The 19,930-nt window shown below is 42.6% G+C and overlaps 1 protein-coding gene across 2 annotated transcripts in view; it reads right to left on the bottom strand.

Moving 5' to 3' along the window:
• LOC112234153 (formin-like protein 2) overlaps window positions 1–4,447 on the bottom strand; it is a 76,195-nt gene extending 71,748 nt beyond the window's left edge. For both annotated transcript variants that reach the window (XM_042315987.1, XM_042315996.1), the window contains exon 1: window positions 3,857–4,447. In XM_042315987.1, the coding sequence (XP_042171921.1) occupies window positions 3,857–3,970 (114 nt within the window). In that variant the 5' untranslated portion in view covers window positions 3,971–4,447. The remainder of the gene's footprint in view (window positions 1–3,856) is intronic.
• Between the last annotated feature and the right edge of the window lie 15,483 nt (window positions 4,448–19,930).

Below are 19,930 nucleotides of genomic sequence, written 5' to 3'. Positions count from 1 at the left end.
CACCTGCCTCACGAGGAGCCCGCCTGTTACGCGAATGCAGTAAGAAGCCAAGGTAAGTTGCTAGCTAGCATTACACTTAATCAATCATAATCACTAGTTATAACTACACATGATTGATGATATTACTAGTTTATCTAGCATGTCCTGCGTTGCATATAATCGATGCAGTGCGCATTCGCGAAAAAGGACTATCGTTGCTCCAACATGTACCTAACCATAAACACCAATGCTTTTCTTAAAATCAATACACAGAAGTATATATTTTTAAACCTGCATATTTAGCTAAAAGAAATTCATGTTAGCAGGCAATATTAACTAGGTGAAATTGTGTCACTTCTCTCGCGTTCATTGCATGCAGAGTCAGGGTATATGCAACAGTTTGGGCTGCCTGGCTCATTGCGAACTAATTTGCCAGAATTTTACATAATTATGACATAACATTGAAAGTTGTGCAATGTAAACAGGAATATTTAGACTGATGGATGCCACCCGTTAAATAAAATACGGAACGGTTCCGTATTTCACTGAAAGAATAAACGTCTTGTTTTCGAGATGATACTTTCCATATTCTACCATATTAATGACCTACGGCTTGCATTTCGGTGTGTTATTATGTTGTAATTAAGTGTATGATTTGATAGAGCAGTTTGACTGAGTGATAGTAGGCACCAGCAGGCTCATAAGCATTCATTCAAACAGCACTTTTGTGCGTTTTGCCAGCAGCTCTGCTGTTTATGACTTCAAGCTTATCAACGCCCGAGATTAGGCTGGTGTAACGATGTGATGTGAAATGGCTAGCTAGTTAGCGGGGTGCGCGCTAATAGCGCTTCAAACGTCACTCGCTCTGAGACTTGGAGTAGTTGTTCCCCTTGCTCTGCATGGGTAACGCTGCTTCGAGGGTGGCTGTTGTCGTTGTGTCCCTGGTTCGAGCCCAGGGAGGAGCGAGGAGAGGGACGGAAGCTATACTGTTACACTGGCAATACAAGTGTCTACAAGAACATCCAATAGTCAAAGGTATATGAAATACAAATGGTATAGAGAGAAATAGTCCTATAATTCCTATAATAACTACAACCTAAGACTTCTTACCTGGGAATATTGAAGACTCATGTTAAAAGGAAACACCAGCTTTCATATGTTCTCTTGTTCTGAGCAAGGAACTTAAACGTTAGCTTTCTTACGTGGCACATATTGCACTTTTACTTCCTTCTCCAACACTTTGTTTTTGCATTATTTAAACCAAATTGAACATGTTTCATTATTTATTTGAGGCTTTATGAGGATTTATTTTTGAGGATTTATTTGAATTATTTATTTATTTATCATTAAAATGATTTTGCGCATTGGTGAAGAAAAAAAATGGGAAGTGATATAGCATCCAATCCGTGAAACCGTCATCCTCCTGCTGACTGCTCCTCTGCTTGTTGCAGTTTAACCCATGCTTATCAATCAGTGAAGGATGCATGGTGGTATTGGATCAATCATTGAGGGGCCCAATACAGTTTTTCAATCATTAGCCTTGCAGGCTGAAGTGACACACTCATCTGAGTCACACGCACACTCGGGCAATTCGTGGCGCCGCCGGCCAGCGGGCATTACTGACAATCAGCGGGGTTTAAGTAGCAGTAAATAACGCTGTGCTGGTGATTAAAACACTAAACTCGCCCAAGGATCCAGTCTAGCTGGTACTCCTTCATTCTCACATCCATCCCTCTTCAGTGAGCGACTGATCACTCCTGGTGCAACCAGACCCACTGTGTTATTTTAGCCTGTGCTTAAGGGATTCAACCAGTAGCATTAACTAATAGGATACGTTTAGAGTATGACTCATTAGTCCATCAATGACCTTTACAGGGGAAAATAAATACAGGTTATGAGCGTGTCGGGAAAAGCTAACCGACAACTAACAGTTTCAGTGAACTCAATGATACAGTATCCTTCCTATAGCGTCGTAAAGTGGTTACATTTGGTTCCTCTAGTCTACTTTTTTTAGGCTTGTTAGTTGAAAAGGAGGCCAGGCAGGCAGGCGTTCAAGCCGGGCATTCCTTGGTGTTGTTCACGGATCATGAAAAGCAGCCAGGTTATCCTAAAAGCAGACCGGATTAGGAAGAAGCCTTCAATCCCCTGGTAGGCCTAGGCAGTGTGACGTCAACCCTGGCTGTGGCTCAAATGGCACTCTATTCCACAGTGCACTACTTTTGACCAGGGCCCAGAGAGTTCTGGTCAAAAGTAGTGCATTACATAGGGAATAGGGCGCCATTTGGGACGCACACCCTTACGAAAAAAAAGATTGCCGTCAGAGTGCTGTATAACTGCAGTACACTGTAGTATAACTGTAGTTAGAATGCAGTAGAACTGCAGTAGGCTGCAATTACTGAGTCAAAAATAACAGTCGACTGCAGTTACTGCACTTTTACTGCAGTTTCAGAACTGTTATCTTTTTTTTGTAAGGGCACCCCTCCGGCCAGAGGTCTGCTCCCTGCCTCCCTCTCCACCGAAACATGCAGCAATTACACCCCAACGAGAACACTGTGACATGTATTAGTGACTCCCACGTAAAAAACAATTGCTCCATTAGGTAGCCTAATAACAGTCTAAATGGCTTGGGCCAGCACCAGTCAGCAAACAGAGTAACAGGCCATAGCCCAAGGCATAATACATTGGAAAACACAGAAACGCAGAGTAAAACAGGTTTAGTTACAGTGTTCCTTCTTAAATCAAACCGTTCCTTCTGACAGGTACCGTTGCAGGAGCTCTGAAGTCACATGGCACTGTATAACCTTCTTAGTAGGTCTGTGTTGGGCTAATTGTGTTGCAGGCGACCAGGTCCCACAACAGACTCACCTAGCCACCTTGTAGCGGAGTATTAGGTCTGACTACAACCATGTCTGACCCACATCTACACGACATCACAAAACCAGGCTTTACAACCCTGAGCCCTTCACTGATCTAACCCCCCAGAACCTCTGGACAGGCTATGTTGTGTTATGCTTGGTACGTAATGCCATGTTTTAGGATGCTGAAACACTGCAAATGTGTAGTATAGTAAGCAATGTATGTATTATCTTAAAGTACAGAAAATGGAAGATAAGATTAATTGAGCAGGATTAGCCTAAATCAACTAGCTAGGTTACTAATTTTGTGAAGACCGCTAGCTGTTCAATTGGTTCTTTAGTATACACAGTTGGCTAACACATCACATTTACAGAAGCAGCGAAGGTACAAGTAAACCTAGCCTTGGCATATACAGGCTGATAAACAAGCATTCTCACTGAACACTGAATGTCCCACTCAGAAAGGCATTTTCGAATTTGCAAGATAGGGCCGATGGGGCAAACAAACAGCTGTCCTACTTTAAATTGCTGAGGTTTACATATCAAATCAACCAGGGAGTCAACTTGCTGAGTAGAGTTCAGTTTCCTCCATGTATAACTTCACCGCTAAAACAAAAGGTAATTGACTTCACAGACTACTAGATAGATACTTGGATTTTGTGCTTTTCGGATGAATTTGCGTGACAGATTTTGTTCACGTGGTTTTCTACCCTCTCCCATTGATTATTTGATGCGATCAATGAAAGAAAAAAAACGTGTCAAGTAAACCAAAGAAAGGGGGAAAATATTTGAGATAAATTGTTGCAACGTCTATCTCCTCGTGATATTCCAACTTAGCTTGCTACTGTAGCTAAACACAAACGGTGGAACATGGTTTGAGTTGAGAGGACGACTGAGCGGAGTAGCTAGGTAACGGTCGGACCAACACCGCTGCGGTGCCAGCTCAAAGTAGGAATGGCGCAAAGACAAATGGGAAACTTATCAGGGTTCGATAAGAAAGCACTTTCAATTTGTGAACATACCAAAACGATTGCGAATCTCTCCTCCAATTCGCCTGGCTCCGGCATAGGCAGCTTCAGAGGCATGTTATGCCCCCTGAAATCAGTTTGCTGGTCCATACTCCCTGCGTTCCCCATGTTTCAGCTTGGTTTTACTACAACTATCTAACGTTACACCTTCCTCCTCGACTTCAGAAATCACAGCAAGTCAAAAAAAAAAAAACGAAACAAATGTACCCGCGCTAATGCCTTTTTTTGTTTGCAAATGTCCCAGTGTTTATCCCAGCCTCGCCACTTTTAACAGAAAACACACGTGAGGAAATCAGCACACCACGATGGTTCCAAAGAGCCGATTCCTCGAGAAGCATTATAATGGAATGGGGGACTTTGTGGAAACTTGAATCGAAGCAACGACCGCGCAATATTTATAGGACCAACGGAATCTATCCATATCTTGCACAATTTCTGCTCCACTCCCATTTAGTTGTAATGACGATGTGCATGATTCGGGTTTAGGAATCCCTGTCTGTGTAGCAAGCTAATCTCTGCAGTGCTGACCCAACGAATACAGTAAAGAGTCTAGTCTACTCATACGTCACCGATTACACCGCACACACACACAATCACATCTCTACACAATGAGCCCTTTCAGAGACAAGCCTTCTACTTGGCTTTGCCAAAAGCGTAGTTAAGGAGACGATGTTGTGTAGCGTTGCATGCTGGTAGATGCAGACCCGTTCATGGTGTATAACCGGTGTATAACCTGTTTATAACAACCTTGACAACCTTACAATTACACTAATCCAAATCCAGTATTTAAACTTCATAGCCCCGAAGAATTAGGATAGTTGGGAAATCTTCATTTACAGCCATTATAGATAGGCATAGGATATAATATTCACTATACTGAAGGTTGAGAGAAAAAAAGGCAAAACAATCTATTAGGCCTACTTCTACTACTGAGTAGAAGATATCAGATAATGTGTTGCTAACAGGGTGGAGTCCCATTGCTTTTGAGAGGATGACATCAGCTTGGGGAGAGTTTCCATGGAGAGCAGAGGTTCTCCAGATGCACAGTGGCAATATTGAACAACACAGCCTGATACAACAGAGCGTCAGTCATGTCATATTGGGGGTCAGCTGGCTACACACATCGCATCAGGGACACAATGCAGAGAGAGGCTGACCTCATACCATTAAATGCTTCAAATCGTGTTGTTGGCGACTTACACGTTCTGACATTCTCCTTCTCTGTTTGGTTTCTCGCCATTTTTTTACTGGCTTGATTACGTCAATCGAATACACTATCACTGAGTCAGTAGATGAAAGTGACATTTTAGGCTACAAATATGGGCAAAGCATGAAGATACGCTGTTTCACATCTGTTAATGTGAAATGATGAAGATCCTTAATGAAGTTGTACCTTAATATGGCATGACTGTCTTGTGGTAATGGCTGGAGTGGAATAAGTGGAATGGTATCAAATCGAATGGATGCCATTCCATTTGTTCAGTTCCAGCCATACTTTATTATGAGCTGTCCTCCCCTCAGCAGCATCCACTGATGAAGTTTGTGAAAAAGTACACTATATATACAAAAGTATGTAGACAACCCTTCAAATTAGTGGATTTGGCTATTTCACAGCCACACCCGTTGTTGACAGGTGTATAAAATCGAGCACACAGCCATGCAATCTCCATAGACAAACATTGGCAGCAGAATGGCCTGAAGAGCTCAGTGACTTTCAACGTGCTACTGTCATAGGATGTCACCATTCCAACAAGTCAGTTTGTCAAAATGTTGCCCTGCTAGAGCTGCCCTGGTCAACTGTAAGTGCTGTTATTGTGAAGTAGAAACCTCTAGGAACAACAACAGCCCAGCCGCGAAGTGGTAGGCCACACAAGCTCACAGAACAGGACCGGCGAGTGCTGAAGCACATAGCACATAAAATTGTCTGTCCTCGGTTGCAACACTCACTACCGAGTTCCAAACTGCCTCTGTTAGCAACGTCAGCACAAGAACTGCACACAAGCCTAAGATCACCATGCCAAGCGTCAACTGTAGAGGAGTAAAGCTCACTGCCATTGGATTCTGGAGCAGTGGAAACGCGTTCTCTGGAGTGATTAATCACACTTCACCATCTGGCAGTCCGACGGACAAATCTGGTTTTGGCAGATGCCAAGAGAACACTACCTGCCCCAATGCATAGTGCCAACTGTACAGTTTGATGGAGGAGGAATAATGGTCTGGGGCTGTTTTTCATGGTTCGTGCTCGGTCCCTTTGTTCCAGTGAAGGGGAATCTTAACGCTGCAACATACAATGACATTCTAGATGATTCTGTTCTTCCAATTTTGTGCAACAGTTTGGGGAATGTCCTTTCCTTTTTCAGCATGACAATGCCCCTGTACACAAAACAAGGTCCATACAGAAATTGTTTGTCGAGATCGGTGTGGAAGAACTTGACTGGTCTGCACAGATCCCTGACCTCAACCCCATCAAACACCTTTGGGATGAATTGGAACGGTGCCTGCGAGCCAGGCCTAATCGCTCAACATCAGTGCCCGACCTCACTAATGCTCTGTGTGACTGAATCGAAGCAAGTCCCCGCGGTAATGTTCCAACATCTAGTGGAAAGTCTTCCCAGAAGAGTGGAGGCTGTTACAGCAGCAAAAGGGGGACCAACTCCATGCCCATGATTTTAGAATGAGATGTTCGATGAGCAGGCATCCACATACTTTTGGTCATGCAGTGTTAAATGTGTAAATGTGCAATATTTGAAGTTACATATTCGTTCCCTTTGCCACTCATTGCAGACATACAACAATTCTAATACATGTTTCAAAACCAGTAAGTCTATCTTAATAGCATTGTCATTACAATCATGCCCTTTTTTGTTGTTTTTTTACGTAATATTATAACCTTCATCACATAGCTACAATAATTGGCCTTTCTTTTTAGGCCTTAGGGGCTCAACAACTAGCCTATTATTCTGTACACAAAACGCCACAATTTAACTAATGAACATACAGAACAGTAGTGCTCAGCAGAGCTATGCCTGTAAAATACACAACAATGGATATACCAACAACAGTCAACAATAGCAGGGTCTCTCTCAGACGTCTGCTGTGGAGAGCAGCCAAGGCCGTGGAGTGAGTGGGACAGACACAGACATGATGCTGCAGCTGATGATGAGGCAGCGCATAGTAGATGGAGTGTGTGTGTGTGTGTGTGTGTGTGTGTGGATGGATGGAGATGGGAATGAGAGACATTGATTTCCTGGTGGAGGGTGGGGGTGGTTGCAGACATGCCAGGGCCTCAGCTGGCTGAGAAAGGCAGGGAGACAGGATGTCAGTAGTCAAATCAAGTCAAATTCTATTTGTCACATTCGCCGAATACAACTGGTGTAGACCTTACAGTGCAATACCTACCCTTAAGACCTTAACCAACAATGCCGTTTTAAGAAAATACATTTTTTTTAAAGTAAGAGATAAGAATAACTAATAATTAAAGAGCAGCAGCAAATAACAATAGCGGGGCTATATACAGGGGGTACCGGTACAGAGTCAATGTGCAGGGGCACCGGTGTCGAGGTAATTGAGGTAATATGTACATGTAGGTAGAGATTTTAAAGTGACTATGCACAGATAATAACAGAGAGTAGCAGCTGCGTGGGTGGGGGTGGGGGCTTTGTAAATAGTCTGGGTAGCCATTTGATTAGTAGTCCTCTGGAACTGAAGAGATGAGAGGCTAATTAGGCAAAAATATGTTTTTCTATGGCAACTGCTCAACACTATAGTACATGTTTTGTGTCACAATGAGTGATGACCTAATAGACACCTCCAGAGAAGGCTCTTTTGGCCTAATCCACATAGAAGAATGGGAGAATATGGTGTTTCAGGGGGGAGACACCCTACAGCTGCTCAGTGCTCCGAGGCCTAGAGATATCCCCACTAAGGCAATCCTAAGAGGGCCCAAAGTGCACCGCGAGGAAATGTTCAAATGCCAAACAGATGCCCAAAATAAAGAGAGCACAATCAAATCTCTGTGTCAGGAATCTCCCAGGGACACCATTTCACAGATGTTGCTAAATTTGTCTACAAAGCTAAAGGAAGCAGTGTTGTTAAATGCCAGAGTGCTCATGAGAGAGGGAGAAGACGTGGCACGAAGAGAACGTTGTGGTAGAGCCACGACAGAGCCAGCGTTTGCAACCCTCCCTAACCCCAAAGTTGTCCGTTGATCAGTGGGCAAGATTTTACACATCACCCACATAGGGACTCCCCGCTCAGGTCATTCTGTAAACCACAGGAGGCTGCTTGAGGGGAGAACGGCTTATAATAATGGCCGGAATGGCGCAAATGGAATGGAATCAAACACCCGGGAAACCATGTGTTTGATGTATTTGATACCATTCCACCTATTCCGCTCCAGTCATTACCACAAGCCCGTTCTCCCCAGTTAAGGTGCCACCAACCTCCTGTGCTATTAACATAAATACAATTGGACATTTTGAAATGTCCATTTTAGTTCAGAGTCAAAATAGTTCAGTGGTATAGGAGGTTGGAAGTGATCATTTTCAGGCCAATTAAGCATTGTGGACAGAATATTGGTCTTGTTAAAGTTTCCAGCTGAATGAAGGCTTTACACATGTCTTGTCTTATGAGTGTGTTAAGTCCTAAACTGAGAACGTAATGGCAGATGCATCATAGAATGAAGAGGCCCTCTAGTGCATATAAAGTGTATTACAGGGGAATTAAAATAAAGACGCAAAACACAGCATTCACACCACTTTGGAGGAAATAGTATATATTTAAATGTGATTCACACAGCAAGAAGGAACATTTAAAACATAACTAGCACTAAACGTTGTTTCGTAGACCTGCCAGTGTGTATGCCAGTCTAACATGGTGGTACTGAAACTCATCTATCGTGAGTCATCCAGATAAGCCTGAGGAAGCCATTTTCAGAGCTAGGGCTCCCTAATAGTATTTCTGCTGAGTTATGTTTGTAATGGTTCAGCTACTCTCTGCAATGGAACTGCTACAGGCGACATACAATTGGCACGTCCCAAATAGCACCCTACTCTCTCCACAGTGCACTACTTTTCCCATGGGCCCTGTGCACTTCATTGGGAACAGGGTGCCATTTGGGACGTAACCACTCCTCAGTATAGAGTAATTGGAATTGAATAAGAAGTGCATCCATTCCAAGATAATTTGTTTCTATTTACCTAACGACAATTGCGAATACTTGACGACACAAGGGTCATCTATTTTTTTTTTTTTTGTTGATACGTGATCGGTTTTCTGAATCGGTAATGGATCGTCTTGGCATTCAATCTTCATCAAATTAAGAACAGTGGGGCGGGGGGGGGGGGAGTCAGAGACTGAGAACTCTGAAGATGATACTTTTGTTGGGAACTTAGAGAAAGTCTACTATTAGCAGAGAGAGAGAACCACACTGTATTTACCCCACAATATCAAATCAATCAAGGTGTCATGTTGAAACTTTAAATGCATCTCTCCAGTCAAGAAGTTACGAGTTATGCATTTCATGACATACATGCCATGCCTATTACTTGAACATGATTACTCTGGTAACTTTTTATATAAATAAATCAATGTTTTGAAAAGAAAAAAAAGAAAAGGAAAAAAAGGCTATTACTTTTTGCATGTGTACCCAGTTCTCATCCTCAGAGGAAATGTATGCAAGTAAAGTACAAGGGTGTGCTGGTAGCCTCAAGGTTGTGAGGTGTTCCTGTCTGAATCCCAGGGCTAACAGGGTTCATCTAACAGGGCTAGGCTGGAGTGGTTGCTGGCATCAAAATAACACACACACAGTACTTATTGCCAGCAGGTGACATTAAATTGTATTATGTGATCTGTGATCAAAGTTGATCCTCGGTTGAGTTGATGCGTTTGTCACACGGTCACTGATCTTCGGAACAACAATACATAGAGCCAAGACTCGAGAACCAATCAGACTTTATTATCTGCTGGCAATAAACTGGACTGAATGTTGCTGAACTTCTCACAGTTGTACATGAGTATCTTAATAGGCTCATATTATGATTGTGAATAATAAGTAAAGAATTTACTACAGTCTTCATGCTACTTCATGTAGAAGGAGGGGAGAGAGGTACTAGAGAGAGAAGGAGTTTACCTGTAAGGGTGTATATGAGTAAAGGTGAAAGTCTGTAGATTTCTTGTACAGGCCTGAGCTGCAGTCTTTGGTTAAAACGTTGAATATACACAGTATTAGTCAAAAGTTTGGACATACCTACTCATTCGAGGGTTTTTCTTTATTTTTACTATTTTCTACAAGTGACTAGGCGTTGGGATTAATAATAATAATAAGAGTAAAAAACAAAGTAGCAGCAGTGTATTTGTATTATGGATCCCCAGTAGCTGCTGACAAAGCAGCAGCTACTCTTCCTGGGGTCCAGCAAAATTAAGGCAGTTAATACAATTTTCAAACATTACAATACATTCACAGATTTCACAACACGGTGTGCCCTCAGGCCCGTGCTCCACCAGAAAGTATGCACACTCCATATATAATCTCCCAGCAATTTAATGGGTATTTACCAACGTTTCGGCATCACTGTGCCTTCCTGAGGGTTGTTACACATGGAATGTACGACTTTCTTTCTTTTGATAGTGTATAGTTTATTTGCCGTTAGCACCTCCACACAAACTATTATTCTGGGTGTGCGCCAGCTCATGTTTGTTTTTTAAAGTTTGCTAATCAGTCATTTTGTTAATGGCTGCATGCATATTAGTAACTGGGATACGCAATTTCATAAATGTGTCAAGTGCAACTGTCTGTTTGCTCCTTGTTACACACCACAGACCAAACACATATTGTTAACATCCACATAGGAATCACTAAAAAACTTCTCGTATGACCTCTTATACACAATATTAGGCTTTGGTTTTCTTAGATATGGTTACTATATTGTGATCACTATATCCCGATGGATTTGGATACTGCTTTAAAGCACATTTCTACAGCATTAGTAAAGATGTGATCATTTCATGTTGATGATTTCATTCCTGTGCTGTTTGTAACTATCCTGGTAGGTTGATTGATAACCTGAACCAGGTTGCAGGTACGAGTTACAGTTTAAAGATGTCTCTTGAGTGGGCAGCCTGAGGAAAGCCAGTCAATATTTAAATCACCCAGAAAATATACCTCTATTGATATCACATACATTATCAAGCATTTCACACATGTTATCCTGATACTGACTGTTAGCACTTGGTGGTCTATAGCAGCTTCCCACAAGAATGGGCTGTAGGTGAGGCAGATGAACCTGTAGCCATATTACTTTAACAGTATTTAACATGAGATCTTCTCTAAACTTTACATGAATGTGGTTCTGAATATAAACAGCATTTCTGTATTTTCTGTAGATGTTATAACCATGTATTGCGACCCCTGTATCATCAAAGGTAATATCTAAGTGAGTTTAAGAGATTGTCAGAATATGAATGTCATCTGTTACTAGCAAATTATTAATTTCATGAACCTTGCTTCTTAAGCTACATATGTTAATGTGGTATCACGTTCGTCGTAACGAGAAGACCAAGGCGGCAGCATGATTAGAATACATTCTTCTTTATTTACACGAAGAACATTAAACAAACTAACAAAACAACAAAACGAACATGAAGCTATATAAACCGAGTGCTGACAGGCAACTACACATAGACAATAACCCACAAAACCAAAATGGAAAAATGGCAACCTAAATAGGATCCCCAATCAGAGACAACAATAAACAGCTGTCTCTGATTGGGAACCAATTCATGCCACCATAAACCTACATTTATCTAGACAATACCAAAATCCCATAGATATACAAAAAAACCCTAGACAAGACAAAAACATATACCACCCTCGTCGCACCCTGACCTAACCGAAATAATAAAGAAAACAAAGGTCAGGGTGTGACATGTGGGCTATTTTTAACACTTTTCTGGGATGCTTAATTGATTTCATTGCCTTACTGGGAATCTTAGCAGAAGTAGACATGCTCATGTTATATTTGTTAGTGCAGGGTGAGCTGCACACAGTGGACTTCCTTCTAGGGCACACCGCCTCAGTGCTAACAGTATAACTCTGGTTCATAGGCACATGATTACTGCATACAATACCTGTGGGATGAGCAGAGGCATTCAGGGCAGTAAGAGAGACATACATTAGGTTGCTTACATTGTGTCTTCCAACGCCCCTGGGATAAACTACATTTGCTGAAGCATTATGACAACTCAGCGACACAATGGTAGGGATTAACTGAGCTGGACTTGTGTCATTGATAAGTCATTGTCTCAACACAGCCTTATAATGCTGTGAAAGCACCCAGGAACCCAAATGATTTGGGTGGATCCCATCCTCCTTATAAAACAAGCTTTGTTTCCAGAAGGTATCAAAATTGTCAGTAAAAGTTACACCCACAGAGCTGCAATAGTCTCGTAGCCAGTTATGGAGGGCATGACGTCTGCTGAAACATTCAATGCCACAATTTAGGGAGGGCAGGGGGACAGATATTATGGGGTGTTTGTTGGTGTCAAGCAGTGACTCAATCAGTTCTTTAAAATCCATATTCAGCTGTTCTCAGCTGCCCTTCATAATGTAGTTGAATCGCACATGAACTACGGTAGACAAAGTGTTCTGATGCTGATTTTAAAAAATGTTTGGGAGCAGCTTATTGATGTCCTGTACTTGTGCTCCAGGGACTGAGACATTTCTCACCATTGAACTGCCCAATACTATGGCCGGAGAAGGGAATTGAGAAATCTGCCCATTCCTACCCATCACACAATTCATCGAACCTTTCACGGGCCCACGAGAAGCAAGATAGCGTAGGCCCACTGCTCGCATCGATAGGTCCAGACCTCCCACAGCAGGCAGTGCCCCGTCAGATCCAGAGAGAGGGAAAGTAGACGAACTCGACGAAGCCACAGCTGGAGTCAGCGTAGTATGAGTCAGCACCACCGTCATAGACACACAGGCAATCCCAGCAATGAAGGCGCAGGTAGATCATGCACCAGTGCAGCGAAGCTATTCCGTATGTCAATCTGCTCCGAACCACTCGCAGTCACTCCTGTCCGCTTAGAAGTATGCCGCTGCCTTCGGTTTCAACGACTTGTGACATGGGACCAACTCTGATTTCATTCTTCTTGCTGTTCTTGTGTGGATGAAAGCTGTCTCGGAGCCTGTTGGTCTGAGACCCAATGTTCTGGTACCACTTGCTGACGGTAGCGGAGAGAACAATCCATGACTTGTGTGGCTGAAGTCTTTGGCAATATTTTGAGGATTCCTCTGACGCCGCCTAATATAGAGGTCCTGGATGGCGTGGAGCTCAGCCCCAGTGATGTACTGGGTCAACCCACCACCCTCTGTAGTGCCTTGCGGTTGAGGGCGGTGCATTTGCTGTACCATGCGGTGATGCAGTCAGTCAAGATGCTCTCGATGGTGCAGCTGTTGAGGATCTGAGGGCCCAGGAGAAATCTCTTCAGCCTCCTGAGGGGGAAGAGGCCGTCTGTGCAGATGTGTATGTGGACCATGTTAAGTCCTTAGTGATGTGGACATCGAGGAACTTGAAGCTCTCAACCCACTCCACTACAGCCCCGTCGATGTGAATGTGGGCGTGCTCATCCCCATTTCCTGTTGTCCACGATCAGCTCCTTGGTCTTCTTGACGTTGAGGGAGAGACTGTTGTCCTGGCACAACACTGCCAGGTCCCTGACCTACTCCCTGTAGGCTGTCTCATCGCTGTCTGTGATCAGGTCTACCACCGTTGCGTCGTCTGCAGACTTAATGATGTTGTTGGAGTCATGCGTGGCCACGCAGTAGTACTTCTGATTGTACTCATGTACAGTATGTTTTTCTTGAATAGTGGAACATTGTTATGGATTTAAGTCAACAATTGTTTATGTAAAGTGAAAGACGTGAAGACATGTGAAGGTAAGAGGTGACGTCAATGTGAGAAAGACAAAGGAGATGCTTGTGGACTACAGGAAAAGGAGGACCGAGCACGCCCCCATTCTCATCGATTGGGCTGTAGTGGAGCAGGTTGAGAGCTTCAAGTTCCTTGGTGTCCACATCACCAACAAACTATCATGGTCCAAACACACCAAGACAGTCATGAAGAGGGCACGATAAAGCCTATTCCTCCTCAGGAGACTGAAAAGATTTGGCATGGGTCCCCAGATCCTCAACAGGTTCTACAGCTGCACCATCGAGAGCATCCTGGCTGGTTGCATCACTGCCTGGTATGGCAACTGCTCGGCCTCTGACCGCAAGGCACTACAGAGAGTAATGCGTACGGCCCACTATATCACTGGGGCAAAGCTTCCTGCCATCCAGAACCTCTATACCAGGCCGTGTCAGAGGAAGGCTCTAAAAATGGTCAAAGACTCCAGCCACCCTAGTCATAGACGGTTCTCTCTGCGACCGCACGGCAAGCGGTACCGAAGCGCCAAGTCTCGGTCCAAGAGACTTCTCAACAGCTTCTACCCCAAGCCATAAGACTCCTGAACAGCTAATACATTTTTTTTGTGCAATTAATTAGGTAGAAATATTATCCTGTAGCTAATTGACCTTGGAATCTGAGATTTATTACCATAAATACGATAAAATCATGATTTTCATGAGTGTTTGGTACATGCTTTTGTACATATTATATCCCCCCATTCATGGGTGGGTTTAGGCTCCCATCATTTGGATTATTTTGGAACTGCACGGTCCATGCATCATGACTAGCTCACATTAGTTAGCAGTAATGTGACCAACATCAGTCACCATGAGGCTTTTTTTTTTTATTGACAATCAAATATCGGACATGGTTTATGAAAACATTGCAACAAAATTATTACTTTTTCCAACCATTTTCTTATTGGAAAATGACTGTATAGTTATGCACTTGTAATTTGTATTTGCTAATACAGTAGATACCATGTTTTAGCAAATAAACCCATATTCCATGGGTTTACTGACCACAATCTATTGAATTAATATTAAGAAGTGTTGATTATTTGGTGTCTGGAGAGCACAGCGCATTTAAGAAAGCAGTGCGATATGCAACAACGCGTTGTTTCCGCTCAAATGTTCACTGCTAGCGAGCGGTGCGCTTCATTTCAGTCGTGCTGAGCCCCGGATGTTCTGAATGTCTAGTGATGCCCCCGGTCCAGAGTCCATAGCCCGTCATTATTTAGAATTCGTTATTAGCTTTTCTTACACATTTTGGACAACAATACCAAACCAATTATGTAAAGTCAAATGAGTTTGAGGTTTAATGTCTCTTTATGTGTAACAATGTCTTTGGATGTCATCTGTTCGAAATTAAGAGTTGAAGCTGTGTTTGTGTCTGTGCGAAACAGCTCTACTGCTCCACAGTGACTCCTTCCTTCCAAGCTCCTTTAAATTCCTTCTGCATCATAGATTCCCACTGCATTCATGTTGTGCTTCTTATTCTTCAATTAAATACATCTGCCTTGAATTGTAGGTGTTGTATTTTAGAGTTGACATTATCCTTGTAGCTTTTAATTGAGCTGTGTTTATGTGAGTATTTGTGAATATGGAAATGTCATTAAAGCAGAAATGTTTTTTTTCTTGAACAGATTAGTTTAAATTCATCACCCCTGAAGAGGATATGGACGCTGATCTTGGTGAAGATGTCTCCCTTGTCCCGTCACCTGAGACCAGTGCAGTTCTCATGATGATTAGGCGGTTTAAGAGGGCAGAGTGTATTTACCTGTATAAGAGTGGCCAGGTGACAGAGAGGAGTGGCTATGAGGGCAGAGTGAGTCTGATCACCCAGGAGCTGGAGAGAGGCAACGCGTGTTTGAGGCTGAATGACATCAGGGAGTCAAGATCATGGATTCTACACACTGTATGTCAGTTCATCCGTGGAGAACAGCAGGACGCGGGAACGGTGGATTTATTGGTCCATGATGGTGCTCTATAACGACACTACGACAGTATACTGTTTATAAAGACCTAAACACTATGGCATTCAATTGGATAATATGTCAGATGTTGATTTGAAGGCCATAATGAATACATTTTGTTTTACATGATCATTAGTCTCATCCTGAATAATGGACAATTAGGAACATGGTATTTGGGCGAGTAATTACTTATTTCGCTGTTTTGTTTATTGACATCCACAAGGGTTTACATAGCCCTGCCTCCACCCACAATACTGTACAGTATATCTACCGTAGTACCCCATCATTTCCCCTGATTAAATTCATGACCAGAAATGGGCCAATAAAAACTTGCTGTTAATTAACCTAATGAAGCTAACCAGATCCCATTGGTGCCCACAGTCCCTACATGAGAGAGGATTGAGTTATTGGAGTAGCCTGATGCACTGCATCTTGCTCGTCTGGTATTCAAGTGATGTGGTCTACTACACATAACACGCCTCTGGTTTACACCATTAGTTCAGCCTCCCAGGGGGTCAAGCTGAAGAGGGAGGAATCAGCTGGTGAGCTTGGTAAGTGTGAGAGTCTGGAGGAGAGAAGATTGATATATATCATGTTCCCAGAGCCAATCAGTTTGACAGACTAATTCATGAATGATAATCAATAAATCAGTTAATTATTAAACATCATCTGATGTATTGATTGTCATTAATTAACCTGTCAAACGGAATAATATCGATAATGTTCTCTTATTGTTGATTTTATAATGGTTGATAATCTGATGGTTGACAGAGGCTGGATGAGAAAAACAAATTCTGTAAGGTTTTTGTATATATTTTTTATTTAAATTTTCACCTTTATTTAACCAGGTAGGCTTTTTGTATTGATGAATGAATAGATGATTGGCAAATCAATCAGAAATCAATAATGCAAAATTGGTATTTAATTAGATATCAAGGTGGAGAACAAAACGAGTGGAGAGAAACATACATTTTGGGTCATCAAATGAATATTATTAATAATCAAATAATCATCCATAACATTGTATTTTCCATAGGTGGAAGAAATGGGAAAACTGGAGGAAATAGAGAGGCAACAAGAGGAGATGAGGGGAGACATGGAGTGAATCTAAAAAGGGAGTTACAGGAGAGTAACAAGCAACTACAAGACAAGGAGAAACAAAATCAGATAACTACTGGATGGGATGCCAGTAACGAGAAAACGACTTGGTGAGATGGAACTATTCAGCTATGTATCAACATTCTAACAATTCATACGCCACAGAAGCGATGCATTAACTTAACAGCATTACTTGTTTAGGACTGTGTATTCCTTATGCACACTTTTCCAGTCATGCTGCCCAATGTTTTGTTTTCCTGATTTTGATCTGTGATTTTGACTGACTCACAACACCCCAAACAGTTCTGGGTGTTAAGTGTTTTGTGTTGTGTAACAGTGGGAGAAGGGACCCCACACTCCCACTGAGAAGGAGAAACAGCATGGAGTGGAATCCTCCACTCAGTGAGTTAAATGTATTTTTTTTATATATAGGGTTGGAGTTATTAAACAGTGAGTTAATGTTTCTTACTCTGGGTTTTAAAATGTTTTTAAAGTGGTCCAACCTACAGAGAGTGAGTGTGTTGAGCAGTGCTCTGTGTTGGTCTGTGCTGTGTGTTGGTCAGTGCTGTGCTTTTTCCTAGTTATAAGTCAACCTCAAACACACAAGTTTTCCTACAATAAAGTCCCCGGCCATTAGGAGCGCCGCCTCTGGGTGAGCATTTTCTTGTTTGGTTATGGCCTTATACAGCTCGTATAAGGCAGTCTTAGTGCCAGCATCAGTTTGTAGTGGTAAATAGACAGCTACAAAAAATATAAATTCAAACTCTTGGTAAATATTGTGGTCTACAGCTTATCATGAGATACTCTACCTCAGGCAAGCAAAACCTCAAAACTTCCTTAATATTAGATTTCGTGCACCAGCTGTTATTTACAAATAGACACAGACGACCACCCCTATAGATGCACCAAAAACCCTGCCAGCTGTATGTTATCCATGTCGTCGTTCAGCCACGACTCGGTGAAACATAAGATATTACAGTTTTTAGTGTCCCGTTGGTAGCATAGTTTTGGTCGGTGCTCATCCATTTTATTATCCAATGATTGCACATTGGCTAATAGGACTGATGGTAGAGCCAGACTACTCACTCGCCGTCAGATCCTTACAAGGCACCCCGATCTACGTCCCCGATATCGCAGTCTCTTCTTCATGCGAATGACAGGGATTTGGGCCTTGTCAGGTGTCGGATGTAAATCCTTTGCGTCCGACTCCTTAAAGAAATAAATCTACATCCAGTACAAGGTGAGTAATCACTGTCCTGATATCCAGAAGCTCTTTTCGATCATAAGAGATGGAGGCAGAAACATTATGTACAAAATAAGTTACAAAAAATTAAAAAAACACACAATAGCACAATTTGTTAGGAGCCGGTAAATCTGCAGCCATCTCCTCCGGCACCATCATCAAGATGAGACAGAATGTTGGACTTTGCTGTCTGTGTGCTCTGGGACCCCCGCCTTCCTCCTGGTCACAGTACCAGTGGAGCCCCCTAAGGGCTGCTGGAGAGAATGGAGATGTTTGCAAAAGGTTGTTGGGGACACGCCCATGCTGACGGCCTGAAAGATCAGAGCACTGAGCAGTTTCTCCAAGAAGGGAGTCAGGACCTCCAGCAGCTTGTAGAGAAATGTGGGAGCAGGTACCACGTCCTCAACATTAAGGACAGGGCCAATGTCACTCAGGTCTCAGATCTGCTGGAGCAGGTACCATGTCCTCAACATTAAGGACGGGGCCCATGTCACTCAGGTCTCAGATCTGCTGGAGTAGGTAGAGGAGGTGGTGGCATAAAACAGTGTTTCCACAGCAGTCAGATCTACCAGGAGGCAAAGGCCAAGGTCAGAGAGATGGAGGGAATAATACACAAAAAGAGAGGGGTGAGAAAAGAGAGATGACACAGAAGCTTGAGAAGAAGCTGCAGAACTATCTTAAGAAAGATGCAGTAGTTCAGAAGCTCAAGGGAGATATCACGATACTTCATGAAATAATAACTGAATTAGAGAGTTGAACAGTTGAAGTTTGACAGTTGAAATAAGAAATACAATTTAAAAAGCTGGGGAGGGAGATAGTACTAAAGAGATGTACAGAGAAGATGGATAGAGGAGAGACGGGCAGGCTATTAAGGAGATAAAAGAGAGGCCAAAGTTGACGCAGGGGGAAGCCTGATGAAGATAGTCCTGACTGATTTACAGAGGGACATCTTAAATCTCAAAGACTAAAGATGCAGAGGGAGTTCAGCAGACAGATGGAGAATGATAAGAGGGATGAAGGATGGAGTGACAAACCAAACTTGAAAGAGCTCAGTGAAGCTCACTCAGGGTTAGAGGAGACTGGTTGGTGTGAGGAAGAGGTCAGATGGCACTGATAGGAGTGTTGGGCTGGGTCAGGAGAAACTTCTACACAATCTGATGTGATTCACCATCTCAGTCCATGTGTAGAACCAGATCAGATCTACTGTCCACTGGTGTATGTTATGCTGACCGTGGGGAAAGCAGGTCTGAATAAATGTCTGGTCCTATCCACTGTGTCTAGAGAAGGAAGGGGGGAAGGTTCTGTAAAGATTTTTGATGAGACTGAATTCCAAAACAAAGTACATTAGCGACCTTGCACTGGAATGGACTTTTAGAATGAGAGAACCACATTGTATTCACCCCACACAATGTATATGTCTTGAATCAATCAAAGCGCACAGTATGTTTCATGTTTAACCTTTAATTATAAAACAGTAAATTTGGATCTTGTATGCCGATTGATTGATTGCCGTTAGTTATTCACGATAATCCACAGGTAATGCCTATTAACAGTTAAATGTTATTTGTCAATGCACATCATTATCCCACAGCCCAGCCAGGAAATTCATCAACTTTATCTCCTCTGGGAAAAAAGCATCTAGCGACCACAACGGAAATAAGTCTGACATCATTGTGCAATCCAGTCCCGTAAAAAAAAAGAAAAGAAAAAAAAGTATGTATTTTTATTTTAATCTACAATCCATTATTTCCCCAAGTTTCTAACACCATAGGAACCTCATCCCAATCACAATACAACCAGCA

This window comes from Oncorhynchus tshawytscha, linkage group LG03 (genome assembly GCF_018296145.1).
Source record: "Oncorhynchus tshawytscha isolate Ot180627B linkage group LG03, Otsh_v2.0, whole genome shotgun sequence".
Taxonomy (NCBI): Eukaryota; Metazoa; Chordata; class Actinopteri; order Salmoniformes; family Salmonidae; genus Oncorhynchus; species Oncorhynchus tshawytscha.
The sequence above is the reverse complement of the archived record's forward strand: the minus strand, read 5'-3'. Positions and strand labels throughout refer to the sequence as shown.